Source organism: Triturus cristatus, chromosome 2_1 (assembly GCF_964204655.1).
Source record: "Triturus cristatus chromosome 2_1, aTriCri1.1, whole genome shotgun sequence".
NCBI lineage: Eukaryota > Metazoa > Chordata > Amphibia > Caudata > Salamandridae > Triturus > Triturus cristatus.
This window is the reverse complement of record NC_140581.1, coordinates 940,156,117-940,173,028: the sequence shown is the minus strand read 5'-3', so window position 1 is coordinate 940,173,028 and position 16,912 is coordinate 940,156,117. Positions and strand designations below refer to the sequence as shown.

Genomic DNA, 16,912 nt, shown 5'->3' with positions numbered 1-16,912 from the left:
CAAGAGATGCGGAAGCCTGTGATAGTTGCCCTGATTCTATCTAGAATAGACTACTGTAATGCTCTTTACTTGGGAATTGATAAACGTTTGCAGTTAAAATTACAGTCTCTACAGAATGCTGCTACCCAGGTGTTGTTGAAAATTCGCAAATTCAGCTCCACATCCAACAGCATTAAGTATCCCCACTGGCTGCCTGTCCAAGAGAGGATTAAGTTTAAAGCACTTTAACTGGTCCATTAATGCGGGTCTTGTCCCCATCCGTAGGATCAGAAAGGAAAAGTGGGGTGGTAGAAGCCTACCCTACCAGGCAGCTAAACTTTGGAATGCAGTGCCCGCCCCTATTACATCTCAATCTCACAGATGCTCTTGCAGCAAGTGGCTCAAAACCTGTTTTTTCTCCCCCAAGCCAAAGTAATTATTTTCCAAGCCTAGATGAAGCATTTGCTCCCTCAGCGTCAAGACGCTTCGGCATATGTTGTGCTTTAGAAATTGCATCAGCGAGCATGGTTGCACTTGTATTTGGCTCTGTTCTATCACTTCTGGCACGGTGCCACCTACCGGAATGCACGAGCACTACTTTTTGAGTTTCCGGATCTAGTCTGGCACCTGAGGATATACACAATGTGAGAAATCTGTGGTTAGAAGTATCCATCAGAACAAAATATTTATTCAGAGTCTGAGCTTCCAGAGCTGAAGCACATTTCTCATCCTACCAACAACGCATTTCTATGGATGATGTAATATTAAAACGATGTGTGCTTGGCTTTCCATTTATAAACAATGAGCTGTAAAGTTTGAGGACAAAAAATGATATCAGACTAAACAAATTTAAAAAAATAAAAATATGTTTTTTCCCAGTGCCCCAAGATTGCAGTGATAAATCTAAAGTTAAGAATCTGTAGACGATTCCTTATGGACATGTGTGGATTTTCTTCACTATCTTGTGAGAATGTTAGGACTTGGGTCTTTAGTAGTGAGCTGTGTGCACCACAAAAACATAGCTGCCCTAATTCTTTTGAGGAGAAGCTGGGGGTCTCAATGTCTTGCCTAGCAAATGTCCCTGCTGTTGCATTACCAGTCTTTGCATCTGTTTCCGGGACTCCCAAGTGGTACCTCTTCCAGACAACAAGCAACGTTATGAAGCCACTGGGGGCCCTGTTCATTCTTTTGGGCCCTGCTGGGGCATATTCAGAGCAAGCAGGTGGCATGGGGGATTCTTGATGCTTGAGAAAGCTTGGCCTTGGGCTGCCTCAGTGATATTGGAAACTGAGCTGTAGGTCACCATAAGCTGAGGAATAATAGCTGTAGGTATCCTCCTGGGTTTCACTTCTGCACAAAATGCATCCAGTTAAGTGTATAAACTGAGAAAGTATGGAGTTGTGGAGGCACATCTAATATTTAGATCTGAGGGAGCTGGGCAGGATGAGGAATGACATCACAGAAATAAATGCTTTGTTTGAAACGAAGGGGCGTTGGAAAGGCCGAAGTAGGTGAAGACATGCTGCTTTTGATCCAAAGGATCTGGAGTGTCAGAACTGTCCACAATGAAGTCAACAAACCTTAGAAGGGAACAGTCAGAAAGAAGAGAGTGATGGAGTCCAAAGGAGGCCGACCAACAAGTACACCGACTAGGGGCCCTGACCTGGAATTACACTAGGGACTCAGGAGTAGGGGCCTGCCTGTCCAAGACGTGGATAGGGAGCGAAAAACGATGGTACTTTGTGGTGCTTACACTTTTTTCTGTGTTTCCTGTACTTTAGGGAGACAGAGTTCCACCAAAGTTTTTGGTAAGACAAGCTTCCTTCATTTCTTCTTACAACTAGAGTCTGCACTGAATGGAAGCCAAGTCCACTAGAAGGGAGGAGAAGGATGGAGACAGCTCAGTTGCTTTGGACTTGGGAATGCACTAGAGGGCTGTATGTGTGCCATCTAGCAAGACAAGTTGGAGGGTCGAGAAACAGTTCATTCTCCTGTTTGTTTCCCATGTGGGCTTGTTTTGTAGGATGAACCGTGCAAGATTACAACATATGAAATATTTTTCCCAGCGCTGGGCCCTCAAACTACATGAACTGCTTCAAAATGCAAGCAATAATAAGCTCTTTCCACAAAGGCTTCGAAAACAAAACAACTGTAACTTACTGCTGTCCATTCTCCAGTTCTGCACCGATTACACTTCCATTCATCAAGCATTTCGCAAGAAGGAACGCCATAACAACCTGCAACAGGTGAACTGTGTTAATTAACTTCCTATCGCTCTGCACATGTTATCTGTTAATTGAAAACATACTGAACGCAGGAGGCTTGGTTATCAGTCTTTTTCATGGTAAACATTAACATTACTTCTCTGTCAGTCACCTTTCTAAATATCAGCACCGACTGCTCCACGCTCCAGAGACAGTCAGATCTGTATCATCCACAAGCTCTTGCAGTGCTGGTAATGCAGCCAAAACATTGCTAAGCTACTTATGTCCAAGTCTTCTGTTTGCCACGTTTACTTAGTATGTGGAATACAGTATGTGGAAAGCTTCTTATAGGCGCCTAACGGAAGCTAGTTTTTGCTAGTCAAATACACAACACTAGTCAAATACACAATTTGCATATCTGTTCTGGAAAATGTAAAATATTTTGAGTTGCTACGAACAAGTGCAAAAATATTCATAGCATATGGTAAGAAACAACAATACAGCTTTGAGCTTTACGTCTTGTTTTTAGCTCGGTAAAAAAAATTCACAATAGACTGGAGTTCTGTGGTCTCAAACCTGCGTTGGCAATTTACAATGTCAAAGCTTGTCAGAGATATCCATTTGGTGGGGTGGGGGTGCACTTTAACTATTTGTTTCAATATCAGAACACTGCAATGGTTGACTCCAATATGTTCAGACTTACTAGAAGCAACTGTGCTACAAACACCTAGCCCACCGGTACACTGAAGAAAGCAGGACTGTGCAGTTTTTTTTTTGTTTTTTTTGTTGTAACTTTTTTTTGACAAAATTGGTCAATATTTTATTTTTTTATTTTGCATTCAAATAATGGACTATCACCAAAGTAATACTGCTGTGAATGCCCATATTGTGTGAATACCAATTATGGGACTATTTTCGTAGGTATTGTGTTATCCGCTGTAATATTTTCATGGGTGGGTAAATTTTGCAAATCACTGTAAACTTATGGATGAGCGACTCGTCTAGGTTTCTGTGATAACATGTCTTAGAGGAAGTGGTACACAGATAAATTCCTCTGGGCCGTGTGAGTGTACAAATACTACACACATTTAGATTTTAAATGGATGTGTAGTATTCACTAGCACAAAAAGATGATCGATGTGCAAGAGATTATTAAAAGGCTAGGACGACTTCATTTTGTTATAAAACTCAATCAAGAAACGACAAGGAAGCAAACTACCATTTCCAACAGATACATATCTTCAATGCCCCCCCCCCCCCCCACCCGCACAAGAACCATGGCAGTGGGAAGTGAGAAGTATCAACCAAAATTAAGGATTATGTAAATTAAAAAAAACACATAGCCCCCAAATAGCATAGATCATTTAAACTAGGCATTAAACACATAAGACTCTAGACAAACAACTGATTTTAAACTTAACATTCGTTTAACATTAATTTCTGCCTGCAAATCAGGTTTGTAAATATTCTTAAAACGTGCAAAAAGCAGAATAGTTTTTGTAGTTGAGTCAAACTTGGGGAAAAACACAAGTCATTAATGCGGTAACCAAAATCTAGTTTCGTCATTCACTTTCATAGATAAATCATACCTTATTGTTATCAAACATCCGTCTACATCTTGGCAACATCGAAGCAATCTTTCCTCTATAGCTGCTGAAATGCGCTCTCTCACTGCTTACACATTCAAACACTCATCCTCACCCTTTTAACATTCGAATCAAATAACGCATTCATTAAGGCAGAGAAGAGGCCATACCCAAACTTCGAACATAGCTAGTGTACTTACTCGCATGAACTTGAACACAACACTTTGCACAAGAAACGAATCGACTTCTCCCCATCTCCTGGTTCGGATGCGTTGGTTTTTGTTGGCATTTTCCCCTGTAAGCAAAACACCTCTCTGGAATTAGCGGCCTAGTCTTCTTATTTTCTGGAAATATCCCATCGGATACTGACTCCCAGTGCAATTTAACTTCTTCATTATAGATGTTTGACTGAAAAATACACCAAGAAGAATGAACATAACATTTCAGCAAAAAACAGTTCTCTATACGTGATATAACAAGTAAAACGAAGAATTAAGTGTCTGCTTACATTTTAGAAAGGTAGAAAAGCACAATCCAAGGATTCCTTTATTTTTAAATAACAGATGACGTTTGGCAACAACACAGACAAAATTATTTTTAAAACGTCAACAGTTCATCCAATGTATCACGTATAAACATGCATTGCTAATTAAACCAGCAGGTACGTCGCCTACCCAAAAACACATTTACACTGAGGGCTAAAAACTCAACAAGGTGCATGCCCTTGCCAAGTATACACATGTGGCACTTTCTATTGCATGGGAAGGTATCTAACTATTAAAAATTCAGCAATGGGCAAAATCTACTGCGCCACCTCCCTTCTTCCACTGATTAGCATTATGTTGCTGCGCACCTGTTACAAGGAGGACGACTGGAGTAACTGGAAACCAGCTTCGCATTGCTTTGGGCTTCCGACAGGATATGGAGATTACACTTCTACCACGATGTCCAGATTTGACAATATGCTACCCATCGCTCACTCTACGCAACTGACGTGTATTTCTTTTGTGCATATGTTGTATGGAGCAAGGAGGACTGGCACGTGACTCACGCGGAGAGGGGGATGTAAGTGTGGCCATACTCCCTATTCTACTGTGCGCTTTACAACACTTAAAGATGTTCATTCGGGCTGATGCAAGAGTAGCATGATTGAGATCGAAAAACAGTAACTCACAGCCTTTATTTATGCTTTGATAACAAAAATCAAAGTTGCCATAAAATTAAATATGGTGCCACAAGAAGCTAGCTAAAATTGGATTCAATTAAAATCAGTTTTTTTTAAATTTTGGTTTAAAAGAAAAATAATACACTATCAAAAGTGCCAATGTAACTATTGATGTGGCCCGGGCAAGCGACAAGTACCAGCGAAGGACAATAATTGGCCAAAACATTCATGTCAATGCTACCATGTGGCAGGGAACCACACCCTCAAAAACGCTCCCGCCATCAAACAGACATACACAAACAAACGCAATTTACCTCCTCAAGCCAACCCACACTCCTCAAAGCCCAGCTCCCCCCCCCCCTTCCAGGTTCTACATGTCGATAAGTCTGCTTTGACCTCAGCCAGTAGTCGTCTTCACCTGAGCCGCCAGAATGACAAAGCACCAGGTTCTGCAGAAAGAGCGGGGAAGTACAGGTGCTGCTGGGGAGAAGGTAAGTAGTGCCAGTTCTCGTCCTTCCCAGGTACTACCTCTTCTCCTCAATGGCTGAGCCTGACAGGTTGTCTGTAAGGGAGAGCTAATGATGAGAGGATACAGGACGCTGACCTCTGCCAAGGACATGTAATGCACTCAAAAATTGGAGAATTGCTGCCCCAACAATTTAATCTACTCTTATATGCACACTGCCTGTCAATGGATAGTGACAGATCAACTAGCTCTCAGTTCACATACGTTAAATGTGCATGAAAGAGAAAGTCACAAAACTGTTGGACTGGGTTGTGTTCGGCCATAAGCTTACTTAATGCTTTGGCCAAAGAGTTTGGGCTTTTCCCTACACAAATTCATGGGCCCAGACACCAATGCCTCTTCTATTGCTCTCTCTCTCTCTCATGCCTATGTCCTCTAACGTTCTCTATTTATCACGCATTCTTCTGCCCCATCTCTTGCCTCGTGCCTCCCCTTATCTCTTTTTCTGTACACCACCTTCTCTTCGACGTCATTATCCTCCTCCTCCTCCCTTCACCACTTGCTCCCTTCAACTGGACCCGCTCCCTACTACCTCCCTCCTCTTTACACATGATCTCTCCCTCAGAATGATACCCCATTTCTCTTTACCCTCACACATTTGTTTGCCTGCCCATCTCTTGTCCACCTGCCAAGTCTAACATACCTGCCGATTAATCACCCCGTCAAATCGCACCCCATTCATCTTTTGCCCCTTAGTCCCGCTCCTCCCCATCTCCCTACACTCATCCTTACCCTCTCCCACTCTCAATTCCGTACCTTTTTATCTCTTCTTGCTTTTATTTCACTTCTCATATCTCACAAAACTCTTCTCGACCACATCCCTCCATATTTAAAACAACTGATAAGACACCGTTTTCTTACATCCCTTCATGTCTTACTAGCCCAGGTGTTTCTTGTTTCATCTCGCACCATGTTTCCACTCAGGTCTATGCATTTCACATATCTCCACTTTCCAATCCCTCCTCTCTACCCGTTTGTTTCGCTCTTGGCTTTACATCCACTTATTGCATCATAAAAAGTCCTAAGTATTACAGAAACTGAACTGTTAATTTAAAGTTCTTGGGCGTGACAAATCTGAACCCATCCATCACTTTAGTAAACCAAGTACTGGAAGTCCTTTAGTACACCCTCTTTCTTAACATGTCTGGAACATCTTTGCAGGAAAAGGAAGCCAGAGAACACGTGCAGACCTGCCCAGTGACATAACGTGAACAGAGAGACAAAGAAAACCATATCTGAACCTGCGCGAGGAAGACTCAGATGAGGAAAGGTAAAATTACATCAAGTATCATTTGATTTTTTATGTTTGCAATTTGATTTAATTTCCCAAGCATATCCATACTTTGGGGCATCCTTCAATGGGACCCTTTCCAGTCTGAGGTTTGCCATTTATGGGTTGTGACAGCCCTGTTCGTGCAAACAACGATTTTTGGGTCTATGTGGTCTCCACTTTTCAGAGTGATAGTATTAGGTTTGGCATGTTCTCCAAGCCAACCCTACATTCAGTACTCATATCAAAGAGCAGTCATTGTTTACGGTTCTGGCTTTAACACAGAACTGTAATCTCAATTACATCTTGATGTGTACACTAACAAACAGCTTTCACTAAAACGTACATTAATACAAGTGCATGTCAGCCCTCTAAACATTATACCTGGATATGCTACAGGATTCATGAGCCCCTAAACGTTTGTTTCTCATGAATCCTGTAGCATATCCAGGTTATCCTCTTAAGTAGTGCTTTTGATGTTTCATGTTTTACAGGCAAAAATATTTTACAATTCCCTGAACTAATTCATGATTAGAGTTGAAGGTCCAATAACCCATGACAAAGAAGCATAGTTAGTACATTAATCCCATGACGTTTTGCATGCATTACCTAGCTTACATAGGAAAAATGCCTAAAATCTCAAGTTGTGGGATTTTCAATACGCAGGAATTGGAGAAAGATTTATTTACTTGGTTATAAAGTTTTATATAGCGCAAACTTGACCCTAGAGGGTATCAGAGAGCTTTACAGATTAGTTAAATAAGTAGAAAATAGATAACCAAGAAACAAACGTTGACGATGTCCGTTGCAAATTAGTGGTGGGACAGTGAGTTATAAACCAGTACTTAGACAGCGTTCAAGCTCTGCTTGGAGAACAGCATCAGATCAGTATGTAGAGAATGAGTTTGTGGGTTCAGGGTAGAGATTTGTTCATTAAAAACAGTTTGACTTCTTTTTTTTAATGAAATGATTGAAGGGATCAGTCTGATTTCAGGGGGCATGGAGTTCCAGATTCTAGGGGCCAATCCTGAGACGGCTCGGTTGTAGGTTTTCTTTTTTCGAAATATTGAGGTTTCAACAGTAAGGTGCTGGTGCTTCTAGATGATCTGCCACCGCCGGACAGTTCCAGTTTGTCACCTAGGTACTTCGGTGTATTGAAGTGTAGGGTTTTGTGGGTCATGCAAGCAATTTTCATCTGAATCCTTGCCTCATAAGGGAGCCAGGTTAGTGCCTTCAGATCTTGAGTGATGTGGCTGTACCTTTTCGATCCAGTGATAATCCTTGCAGCAGAGTTAAGGGATGCCCTTAGTGAAGCCAACTTGGATCTTGGCAGACCACATAGGGTAGCAGTCCCATATTCTAATCTGGGGATAACTAGCGCTTGCACCACGGATTTAAGGTCGTCGCAGGGGAGGAAGGGTTTTATTTTTCTTAGAACACTCATTTGAGAGTTTGCTACTCTGGTGGCTGAGCCGATGTGCTCTTGCATGTTGAGATTCTGGTCAAGTGTAATTCCTAGTGATCTTGTGGAATCTATAATGTTTGGAAGGCAGTTGAAAACTGATAAGTGTTTCATCTAATCTTCAATGTCGAGGGAACTTTTGGTGGGGAAATTAAGAGGAATTCGGTTTTGAGCAAGTTGAGTTTAAGGTGGTTTCTGGTTAGCCATTTTTTTTTTTTTTTTGGAGAGTTGTGTTGAGTAGATGGATATCCTCAGGGGAGGAGATTTTAAGGTATAGTTGGGTGTCGTCTGCATACATGTGGTATTGTACATTGGAAAATTTCAGAATTTCGGTAAGAGGCTCTATGAACAGGTTAAACAGAGTAGGTGATAAGGTGGACCGCTGGGGGGCCCCTAAAGTGACCGGAGTGGTAGTGGACAATGATTGGTTAACCTTAATTCTTTGAGTTCTGCTGTGCAGAAATGAGGCAAACCAAATTAGGACAATCACTGATAATCCCATTCTGTGTTCAAGTAATTCAAGAAGGCTGCTATGTTTGACCGTGTCGAAGGCTGAGAATAGGTCTAAGAGGATTAGGAGGCAAGATTTGTTCTGATCTAGCATTTTAAGTGTGTCATCAACTATGTGGGTAAGGACTGTTTCTGTGCTATGACCAGGACGGAAACCAGATTGGAATTGGTCAATAAGGTGGAACTGATCAATGTGATTGCATAGCTGGGTATGTACGCATTTCTCAGAAGCTTTGCCAGAGAGGGAATGATGGAGATGGGACGGATGTTATCTGGGTTCGTATGATCTGCTGTTGGTTTTTTAGGTCTCGCCCGACCCAGCGCATGCGCTGGTCTGGCCAGACTTTTTGTGAGGGCTCAAAAAAGTACTACCATGGCCAGCCTAAAGCTACAGTGCATGTGCGAGGGCGCGCGTGCCGCACTTGATCACGATCACTCACTTTCACGGTCGCTTTGATGTTTGATCGCAATCGCGATCACTTTCGCGGCCGCATGGCTGCTTTGATGTTCTCGGTGAGCCAATTCTTTTTTTTTGGCTGTTTATTACTTCTATGTAGTAATGGTGGCACCCGTGCTTTAGCTTAAACATCTTAGGCTAAAGTCGGGTGCTGAGATTGCTTCAAAAGTAAAGAAATAGACAATTCTTTACTTTTGAAGCAATCTCAGCACCCGACTTTAGCTTAAGATGTTTAAGCTAAAGCACGGGTGCCGCCATTACTACAGAGCAGTAATAAACAGAAACAAGCATTGGCATAGCCAATAGGTCTCGCTTTTTGGACCTTATAAGTATTTAGTTATACAACTGTTGCATGGCTAAACACTTATAAGGTCACAAAAGTGAGACCTATTGGCTATGCCAATGCTTGTTTAGTATGGGGTTTACCTGCTCTGATTTTAGGCAGTCTGGTAAAGCCCCTTGAAGTAGTGAAGCATTCACTATCTTAGTCCAGAGAGGGAGTAAAGAGGTTTTAATCTCATTAAAGATGTTAGCTGGTAGAGGGTCGTAGAAGTGGTTTGGCGGTTTAAGTGTTGCTAAGATATTAAGAATGGCATGTTCATCAAAGGTTTTTAAATTGTCCCACGACGCGTTGTTTTTGAGGGAGAGTCCATGTAGGTCTGGGTGCTGAACAATCATATGCTGGCCTGGGCTATTCGGGGGCATCCTTGGGAGGAGCTCAATTGCTGTTTGGAGATCACTTTCAATCTTTTTTGTCTTTTGAAGAAAGGAGGCAAATATTTTGCAGTTTGGCAGCGGAAGGGATCCCATTGTGCTGGGGTCGGGTTTTTGAGTAGATTGATGTTTGATAATTTCGAACAGTTTTCTTGGATGGATGATTTTTGGCTCTGTCTAGTTGAACTCTGAATAAATTTGCTTTGGAGTTTCTGATGTGATTATTGTAGGTGTTCCTCAGTGATCGCAGGTGCTGGAGGTGTTCTAGGGACGGCGAGGATCTCCACACTCGTGCGGCTATTCTCAAATTGCGTCTTTCTTCATTTAGGCTCCCACTGTACCATGGTTTGGAGTCTCTAGTGGACAGTCTTTTTAGCTGTAAGGGCGCAACTGTATCAAGAATGGTCGTCATGGAGTTGTTGTAGTGGTTTGTAAGGTCATTGACATCAGACATGTCCGCTGGAGGAGGCAAAACGCTATTGCTTAGGGATGTCAAGTCATTAAGGTCTATGTTGTGAGTGATCCTTTTCCATTGTCTGGGTTTCTTAAGTTGGGGTTTATGTGCCCTCGCTGATTCGGTGATGAGAAAGGTGATGCAGTGGTGATCTGTCCAGTCACATGGGACGATAGACTTGAGTTGAATGGAGTTTGCTTTAGCAATGATTAGGTCCAGGGTGGCACCCAGGTTGTGCGTAGGGCTATCACAGATTTGGTTCAGGTTAAGGCCCACTAGAAAGGATTTTAGGCAGTTAACTGAGGCGTCATTAGGATCGTTCCAATAAAGGTTGAAGTGAGCATGATTTGTTCGATGAACGAGAGGCTGTCGTGTGGAGGGTGGTAGATCACATGTAGTGTACATAGTGGTTTGTTGTTACTCGCAATGTTTATGCAAAGGTATTCACAAGCAGATAACTCGAAGGTTTGCAACTGATTCACCGCGAGGTCACTGTGGTGTCTGCAGGCAATGCCTCCACCCAGTCTATTCGGTCTGTCTGATCTTATAACGTCATAGCTAGGTGGGACTAATATGTCTAGGATTGGTGCAGAGGAGTCATTTAGCCAGGTTTCTGTTAGGAATAAGAGGTCAAGCTTGTGGGCAAGGATGAGGTCAGCAATGATGGTTTGATCAGTAAATTGATAGTAAGTGCAGTTCCATGCAAGCAAGGCCAATGGAATCATTGGTTTCATAATGTCCAATATCTCTACTCTTATTAGTTTTTTTTTTTTTAAATTTTATTGTGCAGAGAAAAAGGGTACAAGCACGGGCCTACAACCACCTGAGCCGGAACTACTCTTATTAGTTTTTAAACGTTTATCCTTATCCCATTCCTAACATTATCAGTGAAGCTTTCAACAGTGGTCAACTTTCCACTGGCAAGTCAGTTAATACTGTCCTGCTTCATTATACACTGCTTTGTGTACCACCTTTGATAAATTAACAGGAGGGACACTCCTCTGCCAGCAAGAGGAAACAGGTGATATTAATCTGGTATTTACCAATATTGCTGCCTGTGCACAGTACAAAAATACTTCATAAGCCTAAGGCAAAACTTTGCAATATGCAATTGCACTTAAGAATAAAAAAAACATATGAAATACAAACTTACCAGACAGCAAACAGACAAACATGTTATCAACAAGTTACTTGCCTTCGGTGACCCTCTTTTTGGTGGATACTCTATCTAACCACAGATTCCTCCTCTTAAGAATACTCCCAAACACCAGACCGGATGTAGAGGTTGCCACCATATGGCTCAGTGGTGATTTCTACCGCGTCGAAAGTGATAGAAGAGAGCTGCTTATAAGCGTACCCCTGCCTGCTGGTGTCGGTTTCTTGATCTTTCTCCTTCTGCGTCCTCAGACATGTAGCAATTCGAACAAATTGCAGGTGACAACGTAACCAAATCTAACTTGGAAACCTGATGGTCAGTAGCGAGGCAATCAAGGCTAGAGAGTTCATCAGAAACTCCAAAAGGTTCATGTGGAATTGTGTCTCCACTAGAGACCAGAGGCCCCAGATCTACACTTCCAATAGAAGGCATCCCTAATCCAATAGAGTCACATCTGTTACAACTGACATCTAGGTGATAAAGGGAGAGTAGCCTGCCAATTGTAAGGCTGGTGCTTATCTGGTATGAGATACTAAGCCATTTCTTGGGAGATCTGGACACCGTTGGAGAGGCAACTCCGGTGCTGGGACCATTAAAATATTTCATTCCATTGCAGGGTCTGGAGCTAGCTGGCGTATGGGATGAGGAGGGTGCACGAGGACAGAAGCCAAGAAGCTTCTCAGCCATCCTCTCAGACTCAGGACTAGACTCTGGACAGATCCCAAACATAGGGATCATATCCTGCATGTGCTGGACTTGCTTCTTCAGTGCTTACACACTGTGTCCAGTATAAATGCTATTAAGGGAATCCTCTGCAAAGGGATCAGGTGGGACTTAAATTCAGAGATGAAAAACCTAAAGCAGATTTTAACCTGCCCAGAGGTTGTCTGTAACTGACTTCAGCGAGTTCACCTTGAACAGCCAGTCATCAAGGTACAAAAATAAATTTATTCCCAACCTCCACATATAAGCTGTGACCAAAGCCATCAGTTTAGTGAACAGGTGAGGTAAGGCTGAAGAGCAATACAGCAAATTGGAAGTGTTCTGCTCTCTCACTGTGAACCTGAGGCAGTTCCAGATACTGCAGGACGGGTATATAAAAATATACGCCTTGCGAGTCGGGAAACAACAGTCAGTCACTTGGATCCAGAGCAGAGGGGGTCTGAGCCAGATTGAGCATTCTGAATTTGCCTTTCTTCTGAAAGGCATTTAATGGCAGGAGATCCAGCATAGCGTAGAGGTCTGTGTTCTTCTTCGGCACAAGGACGTAGTGCGAATAGCATCCTGTGCCCCTCTCCAAGTTGGCATCTGCTTTGTGGCACCTTTGCACCACAGGAGATTGACTTCTTGTATTAAGATAGCAGATAGGACCTCTGAAAATCGTTCTGGTGTTGAAAATGGGAGGGGGGCATTAAGTGGTAGGGAAAAATGAAAACTAAAGCATAGCCCATCGGAACAATTTGTAAAACCCATCAGTCTGACGTGATGGATTTCCTTTTTTTTATTTAATTTTTTTATTTACTTGTACTCAGGAAAGCATAACATACAGTCACCTTACAATAAACAATATATATAAAGCAGCAAGTCATACAATATCAAGCAATAACCAAATAGGTGCATCTAATCTATTATTCAATAAGTGGGTGCCACACTTGTATACCCCTTTTCTTCGCCCTTTGACCTTTACATTTATATAAACCCATCTCAAAATTAAAAATATAAAGCAGCTTGACATAACAGGCTTGATATGACTAGGATCCGCATCTTTCCATTTTGTTGCAATTAAAATGCCCAAAATTGCGGTTACCATGAAACAAAAACAAACATGGGAATTTACATCACAGGCTAGTAGCATCAGAGTTGGAGATAATGGGACCGGTCCTGAAATAGTTTTAAACAGAAAAGATTCAACCGCCTGTTTTAAATCATTGAGTTTAGAACATTCTGAGAACATGTGTACAATATCTGCGGGGCCTTTTGTACACCTTGGGCAGTGGTCATTTTCCGTTTCCCCCAGGTAAACAGTTTCGCAGGTGTAAAATATAAGTTGAAAACTGTTTTAAAATGTTGCGCTTTTAAATTAGCTGATAAAAACACTGTTTTAGACAGCCACAGTGATCTACTTAGATCTACATCAGGGTTCCCCAATTTGTCTGCCCATATGGTTTCGATTCTCGAAATGTCATCTTCATTAGCCATGAGCATAATGGAATATAAATCCTTAATGGATGAATGTTTACAGACCAGGCGCTCTAACAGCAGTATTCTACCTTTGTTTAAAACCTGTGGTACTAAAGGACGGATTGTCTCCCTTATTTGGACATATTCAAAGAGAGAATTAGATTCCACCCCGTACCTCTCCTGGAGTTCTGTAAATGAGAACCCCATTCAATCCAGCATGTCGCCTATGCTATTAATTCCTACCTGTTCCCAGCTTTTTCCCATTATATCATATAATGGGGCAGGAAAGCTCGATTAGCGCCACAAGGAGATGTATCTTTGTATTTTCAGGATTTCCAAATGTTTGCAGACTTTGTGCCAAACTTTCCAGGCTGCCCTGAGAGGCTTAAACCAGGTTTTTTTGCAGTAGCTTCCCTTCAGCTGTCTCAGAAGAATCCCTGGTGCTGCACCACCAATGGCCAGTTCGAAAATGGACGGTGGGGTTGGCTCTATCTTGTACTTAAACAATATGCCCATTTGCTGCAACATCATGGCCCAATAATAGTACAAAAGATTAGGGACTGCCATGACCCCCTATCTTGCGGTAATGTCATGTATGTAATGCATCTTCTAATCTTTCTATAGTTCCATATAAATTGTGAGAACATCCCGTTAATATTCTTAAAAAGGTATTTGCTGGTTCCAATGGAATACAACGAAGTAGAGAACCTTGGGAAACATTGTCATTTGTATTACGTTGTTTCTTCCTATAATAGAGAGATGTAGATTATCTATTCTTCTAAGGTCACAGCCTATCTTCTCTATAAGAGGTTCCGCGTTAATATGCCAAATGGAGTCAACCTGCGCTGAGATAGCAATCCCAAGATAGGTAGCAGTCTCCGTTTTGTGGGGGGTCCTGCAGACACGTATTTTTAGTACAGACTATTTTGGTCTTATCTGTGTTTAAACCATACCCAGAATCCCTACCAAATTCTAGGACCAGCTCCTTAATTCTAACTAATGCACCAGTTGGGTAATGACAGCTATATCATCAGCATACGCTAAAACCTAGGTTTTAAACTCCCTGACCGCAAGTGGACTGATATCTTGAGCCTGTATAATTGCAGTTATAAGGGGGTCGATATATAGTGTGAAAAGGATAGGGCAGTCCCGTTTTGTTCCCTGGGCTATCGGGATCTTTTCTGTTTCCCTACCCATAAATTGAATCCTTGCAAAGAATTGGATATACACAGCTTTTATAGCGTGGGCCAAATCCCTTTTTACGCAGATTTTCCCAAAGGTATGACCATTGACCTGGACGAATGCTTTTTGTGCGTTGAGCAGTATAAGGGACATCTGCTGCCCTGCAGCCTCTGCTATGCCAAATAATGATATTGCTAGATGAATATGATCTGTTGTCCCTCTTCCTGGTATAAAGCGGTGTTGCCACGGACTTACCAAAGGTGTAATAATTCTAGCTAGTCTGCATGCTATAATTTTAGAATATAGTTTCTCTTCGGCATTTATTAGGGTTATTGGTCTATATGAAGACGGGTCATTTGCCATTTTCCCTTTCTTTAAAAAGAATACGATGTTAGTCTCTTGACAAGACTTAGGCGGGATACCCCTGAGCTGAACCGCTATGAAAAGCTCCAAAAGGATGGGGGCAAGTTCCATCTGTAAAACCTTATAAATTTCTACAGGGATACCCGTCTGGACCTGCTGCCTTTCCAGAGGCCATCCCTTGAAGCACAACTTTGACTTCCCCTATTGACATATCTTCCTCTAGTTCCTGCATGACCGTAGGGGAGTTTACCTCCGCTTCCAGCGGTGTCACGGCCGGTATATTATGCCTTGATTGATATAGCTCTCTTTAAAAATCGGCAAAGATTTCCAGAACTTCTTGGGGATCTGTGGCCACGCTCCCATTCTTCCCTTTGAGCCTCACGATGCTATTTGCTGCTGCCCTTTGTCTGAGACGTAATGCCAGGTGTTCACCTGTGGCCTCGCCATACTCATAGATATCTCGAGCATGGGTTTGATATAATTTGCCCACGGTATTGCTAAAGAAACCATTATTTTTTGTCATGACATGACCCTGAGACAGGGGACGAAGAAAGAAGGTGGCTGCATGAGGCGGCCCTAGGTGGTTCCAAGCGGTGGTGGCGGCGTTTTCAAAATTGTACTACTGGTGATGGAGGCACAGGAATGCTCAACCCTCAACAAGTCTTCAGACCCCTCGAACCCGCCAGGATCTTACCTTTGGTCATGCTGTTGGTCGAGTAGGCGGAGCGGCTGATTGTAGGCTGGTTTCTTGGAGCGGGCACTGACCGATTTGCCTGATCGCTGCAACGCGGGCAGCTGGTGGATAGAGATGGGGCTGAAGAAGGGCACAAAATGGAGAGGCGCCCTCCAGCAAGTCAGCGCCCAGGTCTCCCCCCTCACGAGGACATGATGGCTAGCCAACCAGGGAGGAAATAACATATTCTGCCCCCACCAGCTGTTTGTGGGGCTAGAAGGGCAAATTAAGGCTGCTTGGGAACTGCAGTAGCAGGGAAGTAAGAGTTGGAGGATTGCTTTCCATCCTGGAGTGAACAGCCTCATCCACCGCCATGCCCTCTGCTCTAAATGTTTGCTGCTGTACAGGCTAGAAAGGTTGACACAGTTGGAAGATAGCCTCTGGAATAGCCCCTAACCTTTCTATGTTGCTATTGGACTGTCTGGCTCAAGACAATAACTCCAAGGATCGAGCTGTGGCAGAACTGAATCAGCCTTTTCTCTGAATAGTCTAGATCCATCCCTAGGGCATCCCCTCAAAATCCAGTTGATCAGATCAAGGTGTGCCTTCTAAGCACCAAACCATTCCCAACAGCACAAAGTATGCAGTTGGCGGTGTCCAGGTCTGTGCACAATACATACCTTGCTGCATCCTGTCTATCTTGGATCGTTTGGGCCAGTGCAGTCCTGAGGTCCTCTGGGATGTCTGGCAAGATCTTGCTGGACATGTCCCATAATTAATGGACGTACCAGCCCAGAGGTACACTGCATTCAGAGACTGTATAAAGCTGTACAAGCTGAGAAAACGTTCCTATTTTTGTTTTTTTAACCAAAGGCATTGATACATTTTAACTACTTGTTGGGGTCAACGGAGGATTGCAGAAAAAGCATCTAGGTTGACTTTAGTTGTGGATACCTGCACCACAAGGCTTTCAGCGATTGGGTGCTGCAACAGAGATCCAGGGTTGCCAGAGGCTGGCCTGCACCGCCTG

The 16,912-nt window shown here is 42.9% G+C and overlaps 1 protein-coding gene across 1 annotated transcript in view; it reads right to left on the bottom strand.

Moving 5' to 3' along the window:
- The window catches only part of KDM4C (lysine demethylase 4C), a 1,697,337-nt gene that overhangs the window by 649,117 nt on the left and 1,031,308 nt on the right, over positions 1–16,912 (bottom strand). The window contains exons 14-15 of the mRNA XM_085633463.1: positions 3,970–4,177; positions 2,140–2,216 (exon numbers count right to left, since the gene is read on the bottom strand). Of these exons, the coding sequence (XP_085489589.1) occupies positions 2,140–2,216; positions 3,970–4,177 (285 nt within the window). The remainder of the gene's footprint in view (positions 1–2,139; positions 2,217–3,969; positions 4,178–16,912) is intronic.